Source organism: Nicotiana sylvestris, chromosome 7 (genome assembly GCF_000393655.2).
Source record: "Nicotiana sylvestris chromosome 7, ASM39365v2, whole genome shotgun sequence".
Taxonomy (NCBI): domain Eukaryota; kingdom Viridiplantae; phylum Streptophyta; class Magnoliopsida; order Solanales; family Solanaceae; genus Nicotiana; species Nicotiana sylvestris.
The window spans coordinates 143,232,771-143,245,449 of NC_091063.1; the positions used below are offsets into that span (position 1 = coordinate 143,232,771).

The 12,679-nt window shown below is 43.7% G+C and overlaps 1 protein-coding gene across 1 annotated transcript; it reads right to left on the reverse strand.

Annotated features, from left to right (window-relative positions):
• Positions 1-562: 562 nt before the first annotated feature.
• LOC138873878 (secreted RxLR effector protein 78-like) lies at positions 563-1,552 on the reverse strand. Its single transcript, XM_070152365.1, has 2 exons — positions 1,457-1,552; positions 563-925 (listed from the first exon to the last, which is right to left on the reverse strand). The coding sequence occupies exons 1-2, from the start codon at positions 1,550-1,552 to the stop codon at positions 563-565; spliced, it is 459 nt and encodes a 152-aa protein (XP_070008466.1).
• Positions 1,553-12,679: the final 11,127 nt, after the last annotated feature.

The following is a 12,679-nucleotide window of genomic DNA, read 5'->3' on the forward strand; positions in this document are numbered from 1 at the left end:
GTCTTGCTTCCCGCATCTTGTCCTCCATGGGGGCCACACCCACCTCCTCTCGAATATCTTCATTCCTAATCTTATCCATCCTTGTATGCCCGCACATGCACCTCAACATCCTCATCTATGCTACTTTCATCTTCTTGATGTGAGAGTTCTTAACCGGCCAACACTCGGTCCCATACAACATGGCAGGCCTAACCACTGCTCTATAAAACTTACCTTTTAGTAACGTTGGCACTTTCATGTCATACAGGACTCCCGACACTAACCTCCACTTCATTCACCCCCCTATACGGTGTGTGACATCCTCGTCGATCTCCCCGATCCCCTGAATAACTGACCCAAGGTACTTGAAACTACTCCTCTTAGGAATGACTTGAGAGTCGAGCCTCACTTCCACTCCCACTTCCGTCGGCTCGACCCCAAATTTGCACTCGAGGTATTCCGTCTTTGTCCTGCTCAGCCTGAAGCCTTTAGACTCAAGAGCCTATCTCCAAACCTCTAGACTTTCGTTGACGTTGCATCATGTCTCATCGATTAGAACTATGTCATCAGCAAATAGCATGCACTATGGCACATCTCCTTGAATATGATGAGTTAGTGCATCCATCACCAGGGCAAATAGGAAAGGGCTGAATAGAGACCCTTGGTGTAACCCCGTAACAACCGGAAAATGCTTGGAGTTGCCTTCTACTGTCCTAACCCGAGTCTTAGTTCCATCATACATGTCTTTAATCACCCTAATGTAGGCCGCCGAGACCCCTTTAACCTCTAAGAAGCTCCATAAGACCTCCCTAGGAACCCTGTCGTACGCTTTCTCTAGATCAATAAACACCATGTGGAGATCCTTCTTCTTATCCCTGTATTGTTCCACTATCCTCCTAATAAGGTGGATAGCTTCTGTGGTAGATCGCCCCGACATAAATTCGAACTGGTTATCTGAAATAGACACCGTTTTTCACACTCTTATTTCTACCACTCTCTCCCAAACTTTCATGGTATGACTCAGTAATTTGATACCCCTATGGTTGTTACAACTCTGGATATCGCCTTTGTTTTTATACAATGGAACCATTATACTCCACCTCCACTCTTCAGGCATACTATTAGTCTTGAATATAACATTAAACAACCCAGTAAGCCATTCCAAGCCTGCTCTACCCACACACCTCCAAAGTTCAACCGAAATTTCGTCTAGCCCGGCAGCTCTGACCCTTCTCATCTTACGCATTGCCTCCATAACCTCATCGACCTCAATATCCCTATAATAACTTAATTCATGGGGACTGTCGGCATTTCTCAGTTCACCTAGTACAATATCTTGATCCCCTTCTTCATTTAGAAGTTAATGAAAGTAGGTCTGCCATCTCCTCTTAATCTGGTCATCCCCCATCAAAACTTTGCCGTCATCATCTTTTATGCACCTCACTTGGTCCAGATCCCGAGCCGTCCTCTCTCTCACCTTAGCGATTCGAAATAACTTCTTCTCCCCACCTTTGTTCCTTAGTTCCTCATACAGACAAGCAAAAGTTGTCATCTTAGCCTCCATTACTGCCATCTTCGCCTCCTTTCTAGATACCTTATACCTCTCATTGTTCGCTCTCTTCTCCTCCTCACAAGTGCTCCATATTAACCGTAGGTAAGCTCCTTCTTTGCTTCCACTTTACCTTGGACAACTGCATTCCACCACCAGCCTCCTTTGTGGCCACCAGTGCGGCCCGAAGATATCCCTAACACCTCTCTCACCGCCTTCCTTATACAGTTCGCCGTCGTCGACCACATAGTGTTTGCGTCCCTACTACTTCTCCACGCTCCCATTGCCGATAACCTTCCTTCCAAATCCTGAGCTTTATCCGTAGTCAAGGCGCCCCACCTAATCCTTGGGCGTCCTCGTCCTGACCTCTTCTTCCTCTTTATCATAATACCAATGTCCATCACCAAAAGCCTATGCTGCGTTGCAAGGGTCTCTCCTGGGATAACTTTGCAATCCTCGCACAACCTTCTGTTGCATCTCCTCAGGAGGAGATAGTCAATCTGAGTCTTCGCCACCGAACTTTGGTAAGTAACCAAGTGCTCCTCCCGCTTCGGAAAACATGAGTTCGCAATCACTAGATCGAATGCCTTGGCAAAGTCCAATAGCGAAGTGCCCCCTCATTCCGCTCCCCGAAACCAAAGCCGCCATGCACCTCAGTATAACCACCTGCCGACGACCCAATATGACCATTGAAATCTCCTCCTATGAATAAACTCTCGGAAGGCGGAATACTACAAACGACATCATCCAACCCCTTCCAAAACCGCCTTTTAATCTCCTCATCTAAGCCCGCTTGCGGCACGTACTCACTAATGACATTTAAAGTACACTCACCCACCACCAATTTAATAGTCATTAGTCTATCATTCACCCGCCTAACCTCTACCACCGACTCTCTAAGATAGCTATCTACCAGGATACCCACTCCATTCTTACCTCTCCGGACTCCAGAGTACCACAACTTATACCCATCCGCGTTTTTCGCCCTCGATCCAACCCACCTAGTCTCCTGAACACATGCTATATTAATCTTCCTCTTCTGAAGGATCTTTGCCAACTCTATAGACTTACTCGTTAGTGAACCTATGTTCCATGACCTGATTCTCAACCTATAGGATCCCTTGCCCCCTCTACCTCCCCTACCTCCCATCCCACCCCTGACCCCGGCCCCACACTCTGCCCCACCCGCGGACATGCCCTTAATCTATCATCCCAGACTGCAGCCACTATACCTACGACAATCTAAAGGAGACTCGCTAGTGCACAATGGACAATGAATCAAACTAGAAGGAAACAAGTGACTACTAGTACACTAGTAGAATGATTGAACTGAACTATTGTGAACTAAAGTAACATCAATTTAGCTAACACCAAAAGAGAACGGGGGGTACCAACTCCCAAGAACCAAACCTGTGTTGATTTGCTGTACTCGATGTAGTTGTACGCTCACACACCGCTTCCCACCGCCCTTTGTTGATGCCCATCTAGGTTACTCTCCTTTACTAGTGCTCGTGCGCCCAACTTGTATCCAACACTTCGAGAATTTCCCTGAAAACACAGAAAAACCATGACCCAAAAACCAAAAAGAGGGCTGTCACCGCTACCACTGGTGTAGCCCTGACAATAGTAGGGGAAATGTAGGGAAAAGCAAAGAACTACACAAAATTCACCAAGTTCTACCGTGGTACAACAAAATGCGCAGATCGAAACTATACCCTCAAGAAAAATAAATCAAATTTGGAATCTGGAAAATAAATCAAATCTGGAAAAGAACAAAAGGAAAATAAATGAGAAATTATTTTTAAAAAAGGTACTATACCTGAAGAAACAAATTGATTTTGAGTGAAATCCAAAAGCAGATGACAATAACTCAAAACACACTGTGCAAACTGAAATTAACAGTAAAATAAAAGACCAATCTTCAGCCAAAAGTAGACCAAGAAATGAGATATCAAGTGACCCAATTAGTGACCCAGCAAAATAAAATCAACCAAAGACAGATTGCTTAATTCTAGTAAAAAACGCAAATCGAAAAAGACTCAAAATGATTTCACCTTTTTGAGCAGCGACAACAATCCCATTAAGACCACATCAATTTCCCATATACCGTCTCTACTTCAATTAATTCCTTCTTAATAAACCGTGAATCTCGAAGACAAGAAGGGGGTGGGGGCAAGAAGACAAGAAGAACAAGAAAGAAAGGGGAAGTAACGGGAAAGAAGAAGAAAGCAGGAAGGAGAAAGACAGGAAAAGAAGACAAGGGTGGGGTAGGGTGGGGGTATTACCTGGTTCGGTGGTTGCCGAAGGTCCAGTGATAGGGACATTAGAGAGATGAGATGAGAGAGACGTTAGAGACTTTCTACCCTATAAATCTTGGTAGAGGAGGTTCAAAAACCTAAAAATGTTTTGAAGTGTAATTTGGAACACACACACAACCCTAAACTAGATAGATACCCGACTCCAACTTCTAGCTCATTGTAGAAATCGATCCCGACCCTAAATCGGGTAAAAGCTGCTTCGACCCTCTCCTGCTACTCAATAGCAGTGAAGGGTAGGCTTCGATAAGACACATCCCGAACCTTCCTATCAGCATAGCTCTTCTGTCTCGACTGCGCTGTACGAAGCCTCTCCTGAATCACCTTCACCTTTTCTAAAGCATGCTGCACCAAGTCTGTCCCCAATAGCCTAGCCTCACCAGGCTCGAACCAACCAACTAGAGATCTACACCGCCTCCCATAAAAAGCCTTATACGAAGCCATTTGAATACTCGACTGGTAGCTGTTGTTATAAGCAAACTCTACAAGCGGTAGAAACTGATCCCATGACCCTCCGAAATCAATAACACAAGCACGCAACATGTCCTCCAATATCTGAATAGTGCGCTCGGACTGTCCGTCCGTCTGAGGGTGAAAAGTTGTGCTCAACTCAACTTGAGTACCTAACTCTCGCTGCACAGACCTCCAAAATTGCGATGTAAACTGAGTGACCCTATCCGAAATGATGGAAACTGGGACACCATGCAAACGAACAATCTCCAAGAATAGATCTTTGCCAAGCGCTCTGATGAATAGGTAGTACACACAGAAGTGAAGTGCGCAAACTTGGTCAGCCGATCCACAATCACCCAAATAGCATCGAACTTCCTCAAAGTCCGTGGAAGTCTAACAACAAAGTCCATAGTGATCCTCTCACACTTCCACTCTGGAATATCTATCCGTTGAAGCAAGCCACCCGGTCTCTGATGCTCATATTTCACCTGCACACAATTAATACATCGAGCTACAAATCCTAAAATATCTTTCTTCATTCTCCTCCACCAATAGTGCTTCCTCAAATCTTGATACATCTTCGCGGCACCCGGATGAATACAATACCGCGAGCTATGGACCTCCTCCAGAATCAACTCTCGAAGCTCATCCATATTGGGCACACAAATCCGGCCCTACATCCTCAACACCTGATCATCTCCAATGGTCACATCAATGGGATCATCATGTTGAACTATGTCCTTAAGGACAAGCAAATGCGGATCATCATACTGGCGCTCTCTGATGCAATCATATAAGGAAGACCGAGAAACTACACAAGCCAATACCCAACTGGCCTCCGAAATATCTAACCTCACGAACCGATTGGCCAAGGCCTGAACATCAATTACAAGAGGTCTCTCCTCAACTGGAATATATTCCAAACTCTCCATACTCACTGCCTTTCAGCTCAAAGCATCGGCTACCACATTGGCCTTTCCCAGATGGTACAATATAGTGATATCATAATCCTTAAGCAGCTCCTACCACCTCCGCTGCCTCAAATTGAGATACTTCTATTTGAACAAGTGCTGGAGGCTACGATGATCAGTAAACACCTCACAATAAACACCATACAAGTAATGCCTCCAAATCTTCAACGCGTGAACTATGGTAGCCAACTCCAAATCATGAACATGATAGTTTTTCTCATGGGGATTCAACTGACGAGAAGAATAAGTAATAATTCTACCCTCCTTCATCAATACACAACCAATACCAACTCTCGAAGCATCACAATACACGGTATATGAACTTGAAGCTGATGGCAAAACCAACACTGGAGTTGTGGTCAAGGCTGTCTTGAGCTTCTAAAAGCTCTCCTCACACTCATCCGACCATACAAATGAAGCACCCTTCTGAGTAAACTTGGTCAAGGGAGTTGCGATAGATGAGAATCCCTGAACAAACCGGTGATAATAGCCTTCCAAACCAAGAAATCTGCGAATCTCTATGGCTGAGGACGGTCTGTGCCAACTCTAAACCGCCTCTATCTTCTTTGGATCAACCTGAATACCCTCGATGGACACCATGTGCCCCAAGAAAGCCACTGAACTAAGCCAAAACTCACACTTGAAGAATTTTGCATAAAGCTTCTCCTCTCTCAATCTCTGCAACACAACTCTCAAATGCTTCATGTGCTCCTCCTGACTACGCGAATACACCAAAATATCATCAATGATGACTATAACAAACGAGTCAAGATAAGGACGGAACACACTATTCATCAAATGCGTGAACATTGTTGGGGCATTGGTCATCCCAAAAGACATCATCAAGAACTCATAATGACCATATCGGGGCCTGAAAGTTGTCTTAAGAATGTCTGAGTCCCTGATCTTCAACTGGTGATAACCTGAACGGAGATCAATCTTGGAGAACACTCTCGCTCCCTGAAGTTGGTCGAATAAATCATCAATGCGAGGCAAAGGATACTTGTTCTTAATTGTTACCTTGTTCAACTGCCAATAATCAATGCACATCCTCATAGCGCCATCCTTTTTCTTGACAAATAGAACCGGCGCACCCCAAGGTGACACACTAGGCCGAATGAACCCCTTATCAAGGAGTTCCTAAAGCTGCTCCTTTAACTCCTTCAACTCCGTTGGTGCCATACGATACGACGGAATAGAAATGGGTTGAGTGCCCGGCACCAGGTCAATACCAAAATCAATATCCCTGTCCGGTGGCATGCCCGATAGGTCAGCAGGAAACACATCAGGAAAATCCCTCACAACTAGAACAGAATCAATACTGTGAGTCTTGGCACCAATATCCCTCATAAAGGCTAGCTACGAAAACAACCCTTCCCAACCATACGTTGGGCTTTCAAGAATGAGATCACTCTACTGGGAACTAATCTGTCACACCTCGACACTCGATCCGTGGAACACCCGGTATAGCCAATATGACTATCTTAGCATGACTGTCCAGAATAGCACGATATGGAGATAGCCAATCCATGCCCAAAATGAGATCGAAATCCACCATACACAATAATAAAAGATCCACACGGGTCTCTAGACCTCCAATAGTAACCACACACAATCGGTACATACGGTCTACAATAATAGTATCGCCTACCGGTGTAGATACATGAACAGGTAAAGCAAGAAACTCGTGGGGCATACATAAATAACAAGCAAAGTATGGTGACACATATGAAAAGGTGAAACCAGGATCAAATAATACCGAGGCATCTCTGTGGCAGACTGAAACAATACTTGTAATAACAACATCTAAAGCAATAGAATTGGGTCTACCTGGAAGTGCATAGAAACGGGCCTGACCTCCACCTGATCGACCTCCACCTCTGGGTGACCCCAAACTAACTGACCTCCACCCATAGCTGGCTGGGCGGGTGGTGGTGAAGTAATTGGCGCTGAAGCCGATGACTGACCCCTCTACTGAGATGAACTCGTATGACGACTAGGGCACTGCCTCCACATATGACCTATATCATAACACTCATAACAACTCCCAGGTGCTGGAGAAGGGGACTGAAGGGAACCCCTCACACCAGAGTGACTAGCAGATGCACTCGGCATAGAAGAGCCCTGAACTGATGGAGCACGGGACGAACTCTGAGCTGGAAGGCACTAAGTGATGACTGGCCCTAATAAGAACTGTGAGAATCATGACCCAATGATACCCCACGATAACCTGGGCGAGCTGGCTGAGCATGCCTGAATGGACGACCTCTGCCGTGCTGAAACTGACCTCCTGAAGGAGTACCACTATAACTACTAGATCCTCGAGGCCTCTTGGCCTCCCTCTCCTCACACTCCTGGCGATGAACATACTCAATATCACGGGCAATATCCACAACCTTCTCAAAAGTAGCACCAGTCACCCTCTCCCTGGTCATGAGAATACAAAGCTGATAAGTGAGACCATCAACAAACCTCCTAATCCTCTCTCTATCTGTCGGAACCAACCAGATGGCATGGTGGTCCAACTCGGAGAACCTCAACTCAAACTGCGACACGGTCATCTCCCCCTGACGCAACCACTCAAACTGCCTGTGCAGCTCTTCTCTACGAGACTGCGGCACATAATTCTCCAAAAAGAGAACGAAGAACTGCTGCCAGGTAAGGGGTGCTGCACCAATAGGCCTACGCCTCTCAAAATTCTCCCACCAAGTGAAAGCAGCTCCTAAAATCTGATAAGTAGTGAAAGAGACGCCGCTGGTCTCAAGAATACCTATTGCACGAAGCATCATCTGACACTTGTCCGAAAAGACCTAGGCATCCTCGCCCTCTACACCACTGAAGGTTGGAGGCTGAAATCTACCAAACCTCTCCAACCTACGCTGCTCATCCTCTGGCATGGCAGGAACTACATAGTCCCAAGCAGCTGCAACCGGCTGGGCTGGATGTGCCCCCGGCGTCTGAAGTCCCTGTACGACCTGCTCAGGTGTGGGGGCAATGGGAGTCTGATTACCTCCCCTGGCCTAAGAAGTAGCTGCGGTTGTTGTGGCTGAAACCGCCTGAGCTAGGCCAGTGCAAACTAATAATATCTGAGCCAAGGCCTCCTGAAGACCCGAAATTACAATGGGCATAGCTGGTGCCTGAGCTGGTGCTGCTGAAGCGTCCATAACCGGGACCTGATCTTGAATTCGGGCAGCTGGTGGATCTGCAAGTGCTACCCTAGCTGCTCTATCCCTACCACAACCACGGCCTCGTCCTCATTCTCCGGTGGCCACAGATGGTGGTACTGGTGGTCGTCCATCCTAACCGGTAGCGTGTGTCCTCACCATCTATGAGAGAATAGAATAACAGAAGTTTAGTACTCGGATCAACAAGTTCGAACGACAATAATTTCAAGAATATGAAGTTTTTCCAAAAGGTTCTGCAGCCTCTTGAGGATAAATACAGACGTCTCCGTACCGATCCGCAAGACTCTACTAAACCTGCTCATGACTCGTGAGACCTATATAACCTAAGCTTTGATACCAACTTGTCATGACCCTAAACCCGAACCCGGTCATGATGGAGCCTCTCGTGAAGACAAGGCCAGCCGACACTTCCTATTTTCCAATTATTAACAGTTAAGCATTAAGCAATAGTCTAAACATGAATAGATAAACCAAATTTTAATCAAAAGATAGTATAATACGCGGAATACAGCCCAAACACAGTCTGATACCGGGGTGCCACTAGTCATGAGCATCTATAAATCCTACTACAAGTCCAATAAGTCCATAACTATTACAAATGTCTGAAAAAGATAGAAATGACAAAGAGGGAGAAACACAGGACTGCGGACGCCAATCAGCTACCTCGTGAACTCCGAATGTCCACCGGGAGCCCTCAACTCACATTGGCCGGATCAGCAACGCCTGAATCTGCACACGGGGTGCAAGGAGTAAAATGAGTACTCCAACTCAGTGAGTAACAAATATAAATAAAGACTGAAAGCAGGAAATCACGTAAAGCACAAAAGCATGATATAATGAAGCAGTAAAACCATTAAAACAGTAAACCAGTGAAAGATAGGTAAAATGCTTTAACTCAAAATTTACTTCATGAAAAGCCTTTTTCAACAATTAAGCAGGTAATTGACTGTCAATTATGAAAAGTAAACACATAAAGGTTCGCCCCTCGGACACAATATCAACAAATCTGCCCCTCGGGAAACATCTCAGAACAATACCAGCAGCTCGGGCAATCACAGAGAACAATACCAGCCTTTCGGGCTCAATCTCACATCACAATGGGTACCCGCGCTCACTGGGGTTGTATAGACTCCTGGAGGGGCTCCTTACGGCCCAAGCGCAATATCAAGCTGTCTCATGGTATCATCACTAGGCCCTCGACCTCATATCAATCAAGCCACCTCGTGGTATACATATCTACATCTCAGGCCCTCAGCCTCATAATCAGTATCAACATATCTACATGACTGAGTTCAAGTATAAAGTCAAAACAGTGAGGAAATACCAGAAAAAAATCCCCGAAGGGTTCAAATAGTTGGCACGTGGCCCAAATATGGCATTCAACCCAAATAATGATGATAGCAAATAGATTTCAGTCAAATACGCGGTAAAATAGTCATTAGGGACAGACCAAGTCGCAATCCCCAATAGTGAACAACCCCACACTCATCACCAAATGTGTGCCTCACCTCAATATAGCACTACGATGTGCAATCCGGGGTTCAAAACTCTCAGAACATCATTTACAATCATTACTCACCTCGAACCGGTCAAATCTCTAACTCACGATGCCTTTGCCCCTCGAATCGGCCTCCATGCGCGTCGAATCTATCCAAAATCAAAATGAGAATGTCAAAATAGGCTAAGGGAACGAAGCCCGAGCAAAATTAATCAAAATACGAATAAATCCCGAAATTACCAAAACCGACCCCCGGGCCCACGTCTCAGAATTCAATAATTTTTATATCAATAGATTCCTTATCTCCCCACGAGTTCATATATATCAAAAGTTCTGAAATCCGACCTCAAATGTTCCTTCAAATCCTCAATCAAAAGTCTAAGTTTCCAAGCCCTAGTTTGTTGATACCCAATTTTTTTCATATGTATTTTTATACTCAAAACACTTTTAAAATAGCATGTGTATGCATATATAAGCATGCCCAAGAGTTTTGGTATTTTTTCCTAATTTTTAATGATTTTTAAAATCAATTTATTGTCTATTTTAGCAGTGCAAAACCCATAATTATTCCCAAAATCATCAATTTTGGTGAATAATTTATTTCATTCCCGTATTTATACCAAAATATAGTTAATATAAGTTTTGCATATTTTTACAAATTTATTTGGTATGTTAAAGGCTAAATTGCATATAATTACAATTGTAGCCTACTTTAAGATTATAGCATTTTATAATTGGAAAATTGGTTCCAATATTTTTAAATTAATATTTATATATTTTTTGTTGGCTCAGTACTTTTAATTTGCTTTCAAGATTATTTTACCATTTTTATAAAAATAAAAAAAACTGGCTATTTAAAATCTGGCCCATTTTATTTCAATCATAGCCAAATTGATCCCCCCTAATTGATCCAATTCTGAAACCAAATTGGACCGGCCCAATTCCGATTTAACCCAACCCCTTTACCCGTTTATCCGCCCGCCCGGTTTTTCTTTTAATCCCAGTCGTTGATCTTTAGATCAACGACTCCCCTCATCCCCTTCCTTTTTTAATTCAAACGACCCCTTTACCCTACCTCATTCTCACCAACCGCCGCCTCTGCAACCCTCCACTATCTCAAACTCTCTTGAGGGTTCTCAAACCCTAGCCTACTCCTACCTTGTTCCATCGTGTTTTCACCGGAATACATGGCTTCTCAGGCCATGAACAGCCTATATTCACCTCCTCCGGATCTTGCATGCCTGATGCTCGAAGGTTCGAGGGCAGACCTCGAAGGTCTTCACTCAGACCTTCACCGATTCGAAGATTACGGCCATCTCCGACTTTGCTCCGGTGGCTCTTGGTCTTCTGAGCCTGTTTCTGACCTCATCCGACTTAAATCGGACCTCTTTCCAAGCCTTTCTCATTCCAGAGTTTCTCTGAAACCCTAACTATTTGACGTTTTCTCTGATTCTTCTTTTAAATCTATGCTATATTTGTGCTTTACAGGAGTTTTAAAACGCTTTCCCGAATTGTTCTTTCAAAAATTACTTCTTTCCGATCTAGGGTTTCTGAAAAGCTTAAAATGTTTTCTGACTCTTCCTTTTCTTTTCTTTGTATGTATGTGGCTAGACTATGTTCGTATGTTTTCTTTTCTACCACGTCTGTATTGTCCTTCTACTTTTCTTTTATACATGTTACTCCTGTGCTCACATGATTATCCTTGTTATGTTTTCATTACTCTTCTACTATATGTGTTTACTATTAAGTTCTTCGATTTTTGTTTGCTTTACTGGACTCTGTTCGTGTTCTTGCTAAATGTGTTTCATCTACTGCTTCTTAAGTTTGTATCACTTTTTATTCTGAACTTGTTTAAGTTCTGAGTTTTTCTCAAAACGTGTTCTCCATGCTTTTGACTGTGTATCATGTCTGTTTTTTTCTCATAAGTCTTTGGAAAAGACTTCTGAGCCTCTATTGAATGGTTTGCCTTTTCATCTCTTTTGTCTGACTCAACTCGAAACCCTAAGGTTCGGGGATTTCTTGGCATTTTGATCTTTTGTGTGCGAGTTAGGTTCCACTTCGGGACCCAGGACTCTCAGACTCATTGTGAGTCTGCGAACTAGACTTATACCTCTTTGTGTGCTTTATATATAAGTACCCCTCTGGTATTCACATATTTGTGTGCTTTATATATAAGGACTCCGCCTTCAAAGGTTTTTGATTAATTCTGAAATCCTCTAATGGGGTTTGATTGATTGTTACTGATTTTCTTTAATTGAACCTCCTTTACCTTTTCCTGACTTGGTTCATTCGAATTGAATTGTAATTTTGATTTCCCTGGCTGTTTGATTGATTCCCTTTTCCTTATTTTTTCCAAGCCGTGTACTATTGAATTCTTTCCTTTAATAACTTCTCTGTATTTACCCCTTTTGTGCTACTTTGAAAAGGTTTAAATCAAAACTGATTTCCTTAATTGGCTTTTACCCATTGAAATCAGAATCCCTTAACTAAAGGGAGATTGATCTCAATGTTATTTCCTTACCTTTTCTCACTTGTTTTCTGCACTATAAAAGGGGCCCGACCCTTCTACACTTAACTTACAATTCAATACTTTTACAACACACTTCAAATTGCATACTCTTACACACACACTCTCAATCTCACAACATAATCTCACATCTCTCTTCTAAGATCTTCTGACTATTTGTTGGCTTTACAAGACTACTGCTTTTCTTTTCTTGTTTCCCTGA